Below are 5,479 nucleotides of genomic sequence, written 5' to 3'. Positions count from 1 at the left end.
CACACACATACACACAGATGTATGTGTGTATCCGTGTGTGCATATATATATATATATAGAGAGAGAGAGAGAGGGACTATGATACAGATCTTTCAATCATAAGATCTCAACAAATGTTGTACATGCTCTAGAGTGGTATTTTTATATTCAACATGACGTGTGTGCCATACCTTGTCTACTGAAAATCTCCTTGAAATGGCAATAATCCATAAGAAAAAGAAAAAAAAAATCTGCTATAGGAAGATTTATGTAAAATGTTAATTTTTATCCTAGCATTTAGTAAGAATTAGGTTAGAGACATCAGAACAAGGAAACACCAACTGTTTCATCATGTTGCCACAATGACTTGAGGGTCTCGTCTGATCTCCTACAGTGAAGATATTGTGGCAGTACATTGAAACAGCTGGCAATCTGTAAGGTCAATATCACCTGGAAAAGAATGTGTATACACACAGACGCATGCACACACACACATTTGTGTGTGTCATCCTTATTGTTTCATGTCCACTCTCCATTGTGGGAGGAGCCATAGCAGTCTGAGTCACTTTTCCATTGGGAGTTATCGTGCTCAAAGCCCAGATACTCATACACGTCATTTGGCTCAGTTTCTACAATTAGATGCCCTTTCTGATGTCAACCACTTTACTGCGTGTACTGGTTACCTTTTCTCATAATGCTACACTTTCTCTGTTCATACAAACAACCACTTTATAATGTGAACAGTAAAGAAAACAATGGGACCAGAAATCGGTTTCTGAAAGTGAGAAAAAGCAATGGCATCAAAAGAACCAGAATGGGTAGATTTAAGGAGCAAGATTATGATGAACAAAAGGCAGAGATATGTATTTGTGTCTATATACACAAGCATATATAATTTAATAACAATCTTTCTAACAATGTCCGTGACTCCAAGTTTCATGTAAAAGTGATGTCTGACATTCATCAAACGGACAATTTATGGGTCTAATATGGATACTGCTGAAAATGGCTGCTGTTACAGAAGACTTGTGTGCAAAGCCTTTCAGAGAAGTAAAAAATAATGCTTATCAAGAAAATTTTCTCATTATTAGGTGCGCTGACAGAACGGTTAGCATGTTAGGCTTAATGCCTAGCAGCATTTCTTCTGGCTTTTTATGTTCTCAGTCTAAATGCTGCCTTTCGTTCTTTTAGGTTTGATGAAATAAGTACTGGCCAAGAGCTGGAGTTGATGTAATCAACTAACTCGCCCTTAAAATTAACTGGCCTTGTGTCAAAATTTGAAGTCATCATTAAGAGCTAAATGCTCTGTGGTAATTTATGATCAAGAATAGAAGAGTTATTCCCCTTACTACAATAAAGGTCGGTTTGGAAATCTAGTTCAAAAAGCTCAGAATATTATAAGTGTAGGGAGAGAGAGTGAGGGGCATAGGAAAAAAGGAATAAAAGAATGGAGTGCTGACTGCAAGGAACAATGGAAAGAGGGAGCATTAAAGGTTTTACTCCTCCAAGGCAGTTTGAACAAGTATTCTAAAATGCTTATGTAAACAAGATTTAAATGTATATGATTTGGCATAAAGGTACATTCCTGTCATGAGACAGCTCTGAAGTATTCATCTCTTTTCTGCTAAACAGAATCTGCATCTTTTGCTGCCATAAGAGGGTGACTTGCATTTCTCCAATAACTCCCATTTCATATCATAGCCTGTGGCCTTCTCTCAATCTACTTTTCAAAGTTTCTGAATGATGCAGTATAGTTGTGTATACTTTCCTTGAATGGGCCTTCCATCCATCTGATGTAGTGCTTTATACTGAATGCATTGTTCAATCCTCAAAACCTCACTTCAGCTTCATAACACAAAGGCTTCTACATTGCAGTGAGCATTAGGAAAAATAACCACTGGCCTCAGTGCTAGCAAAGATCAAGGAGACCAGATATCCAAAGAAGATTTTACAATTTAAGGATAGCTGTTGAGCAAATTGTATTTTACAGGTTTAATGTTTTAGTAAAGAAATTTTGCTTTTGCTAATTCAGTAGCTTGTCTGAAATTGAATATTTTTGAATCTGTAAGTGCATTTGAATTATTTCAGGATATTTTTTTGTGATTCCAGCATTTAGAATGAATTTGATTTATTACAGGCAAAATATTTTCTCCATGAAATACAACATCAAAGAATTAGAGGTAGACACTGTAATAAAACAATGTCATTTCTTGTTAAGTAAAGCACACATTCACAAAACTGCTTTATAATTGATATTTAAAAACAGGTACACATGCTTACTAGTATGATCAATATGTAATTATAGATAAATAAGTGGATCACTGAATGAATAATTTACAATAAATGGATACCTAATGAAATTAATAATAATTGATTATAATGAATTGAAAAAGTTTGTAGATTAATGCAATTTATGAATGATATATTTTCAGAGATCTATTTTTAAACATGTGCAATTTACTCATAAACACACACTCTCATTCACATACATGTGCATACACATGTGTACCTGTACATGAATGTAAATATGGACACCTACAGGCATACACTCAAGTAGCATTCACTGTACATGCATATTTGTACATAAAATTCCTATATACCCTGAAATAGACATACATTCACACATTTATAAACAAATTCAAGTTAAGAATTCATCATCTCAGATCGTTAAAGTTTCTACTGTGGAAAGCTAGAGAATTCAAATGTTGTAGAAATGTAAAAAAAAAAAAGACTATTGTCCATTTGGACCCACTCTTAGACTGTATTATAGATATGTCTTGTAAGTCTTATATCTCAAAATGGGATCAGAATTTCTTATTTAAGATTGGATCCTTTGCAAAATACCTTCCTGTTCTCTATATGTTTATGATATCTATCTCTGTTTTTCCATATGCATTTCAATTTACCTGTCACTTTCTAAATACTGGTAATTATATTTTTATATTAATTGTACTACCTGTATTTGTGCTCTCTCCATTTTCTATATAGAGCCAGTTCTTATTCTGGAGATTCAGAGAAGTTGTTGAAGAGGAAGATTCTATCTTTTACTACCGAAGCCACAGCTGCCATTCCTAGTATGAAGGGTATCAAAGAGAGTATAGAGAGATTTGGTAAGAATGCTTTGATAAAACACACAGAGAAAATCTTATAATTCCAACTTTTTTTGCTGAGAAGCATCCTTGAAGATTTTAGCAGAAATAATTGTCTTTAGAATGTTTGACTTATATGTTTGACAATAAAGAGAAAAAGATTAGGATACAGCCCATGGTTCATAGAATTGTCTTCCCACTCTGAGATGTGTTGAATGAATATGTATATATATATATATATATATATATATATATATATATATATATATATATATATATATATATATATATAGTTATATACTTCCAACTGTCTTAATCTTGAATCATTGTATTTCTTATGTTGATTGTTTCCTCATCTAATCTAACTCTTTTGTTTTTTTTCACAAATTATTTTCAACTCGAGTCCTACTCTTGCTCTCTTCCCATACAGCTATAATATGGTTTTAACTCAATTCTAGCTTGTAACCAGTCCTTCTTTGACTGTTGTTGCTTCATCTCATTGTTGCTGCCTCATTGATGCTTCTTCAAGAAATTGTTAGGGTATCACACAACTAACTGATGTGCTACTGGTTCAGATGTTCGCATTCCTGCTGTGTCCATTACAAAGACACTGCCCAGTATATCTACCTGCATGAGGGTAGCACTGAGTGATATAATTCTCTGTACTGTGTCTATGAACATGACAATGAGCCATCAAATGACCAGTCCACCTTGTTGTAAATAGATACCTCAATACGGTGCAGTTCACTATATTGTGTCCATGACCATGACATTTAAATAACAACAGTCCAGTTTGTTAGGTGCCACAGTGTGATGTAGTCAACGGTATTGTGTTCATAACCAAGACAACTGTACTCAGCACACTTAGATGTTCAACCTGCAGTCTACCTAGCTGTACATAGATACCACTAAGTGGTGCAGTTCACTGTATTTTATCCATGACCAAGTCAACTGTACTATGTCTTTGATCAAGATATTTAATTACAAATTGATCAGTCACCCATTTGTACCACACGACAGAATAGTTCACTCTACAGTGTCCGTGACCAAGATACTTAACTATCAGCAGTCTGCTTTGCTGCAAGTAGGTACAACAGTGTAGTATGGTTCACTGAACTGTGATCATAACCATGATACTATCAACAGTTCATTGACCTTGCTGTGTGTAGGTACCACTAAGTGGTATAGTTCACTGTACTGTTCCTGGCCAAGATCATATCAACAGCCCAGTCTACTTAGATCTAAGTAGGTTCCACAAAAAGGAACAGTCCACCTAGCCTTGAGAGGTGTGACAGTATAGCATTCCCCACAAATAGATAAAGAAGATAAACATGCCACCAATGTTAGACTCCCTGGGAGTAATAGCCACAACCTGGTTTCACCTGCCATCTCACCCTACTTAAAATGCCATTTTCATAAGAGGAACATGGACAGTAGCCATGATCTTTCAGTAATCTTGTAGATTAGTGAGACCAGTGTAATCAGAATGGCAAACCAGGACATCTACAGGTGATGGATATGCTTGAGAGAGTTTTTGTGGTATTCTGAATTGGGTTGGAAGGAGAGATTTCATGGTTCTGTGGATTTCTGAAATGATTGAATAATTGGGTAATGTTGTTGTTGTTGTAGTTAATTATGATGATGATGATGATGGTGATAATAATGACGATGATGATCATGATGATTTTGTTGTGTTTGTTGTGTCAGCTGAAAGAGCTTCTCGACAGTCATACTCCCTGTCCAGTAGCTCCAGTGAAGGGGTTGTGAAAGAATCTGGTGAAATACACTTCATTACTCCACATAAAAAGAGAATAATTAAAGATGAGAGGTTTGTCACATTTTATTATCTCATTATTATTATTATTAATGGTTTCAGAAATGCATCAGGAGTTTTCTTTCTTAGAACAAGAATTTAAGTGCATCTTTGAGAAAAATTCATAGAAGTGTTGAAAGTTACAAAGAGTGTTAAATGAAAAACGTGCAAGAAACATTTAGGGTTAGCAAAGATATTCAAGATTGGCAAGGATATTCAGAGTTAACAAATGCTGTGAGAATGCAATAATAATGCTTAGAGATCCCAGTTTGCTATTTTCTCGAACATGCCTGTATTCATCTTTTATAGAGCATTTGTCAATGTTGTTTTAGGAATGGTTATGCGTCACTCCAATGGGGCCAGTCAAAAATGTGTTTGTGTTGTGAAGTGAGTAAATTGGGACAGGTGCATATATCGCACAGGGGGAAAGAGAATCCTTATCTTTCAGGTAAACTCTTAGTCTAAGAGAGAAAAATATTTCTCCATGTTTTTTATTCATTAGGATTCTCTTCTTCCCACAGTATGTATATATCTATCTATATATATATATATATATATATATCTATATATATATATATATATATATATATATATATAT

At 34.6% G+C, this 5,479-nt stretch overlaps 1 protein-coding gene across 7 annotated transcripts in view; it reads left to right on the top strand.

Annotated features, from left to right (window-relative positions):
- The window catches only part of LOC106881557 (CDK5 and ABL1 enzyme substrate 1), a 75,991-nt gene that overhangs the window by 49,132 nt on the left and 21,380 nt on the right, over positions 1-5,479 (top strand). For 5 of the 7 annotated variants that reach the window (XM_052972506.1, XM_052972504.1, XM_052972503.1 and 2 more), the window contains 2 exons: positions 2,968-3,089; positions 4,698-4,896. In XM_052972506.1, coding sequence (XP_052828466.1) covers positions 2,968-3,089; positions 4,698-4,896 — 321 coding nt within the window. The remainder of the gene's footprint in view (positions 1-2,967; positions 3,090-4,697; positions 4,897-5,479) is intronic. The other 2 variants (XM_014931998.2, XM_014932002.2) reach the window with 1 other exon arrangement.

The sequence above is a fragment of the Octopus bimaculoides genome, chromosome 13, assembly GCF_001194135.2.
Source record: "Octopus bimaculoides isolate UCB-OBI-ISO-001 chromosome 13, ASM119413v2, whole genome shotgun sequence".
NCBI classification, from domain to species: Eukaryota; Metazoa; Mollusca; class Cephalopoda; order Octopoda; family Octopodidae; genus Octopus; species Octopus bimaculoides.
The sequence above is the reverse complement of the archived record's forward strand: the minus strand, read 5'-3'. Positions and strand labels throughout refer to the sequence as shown.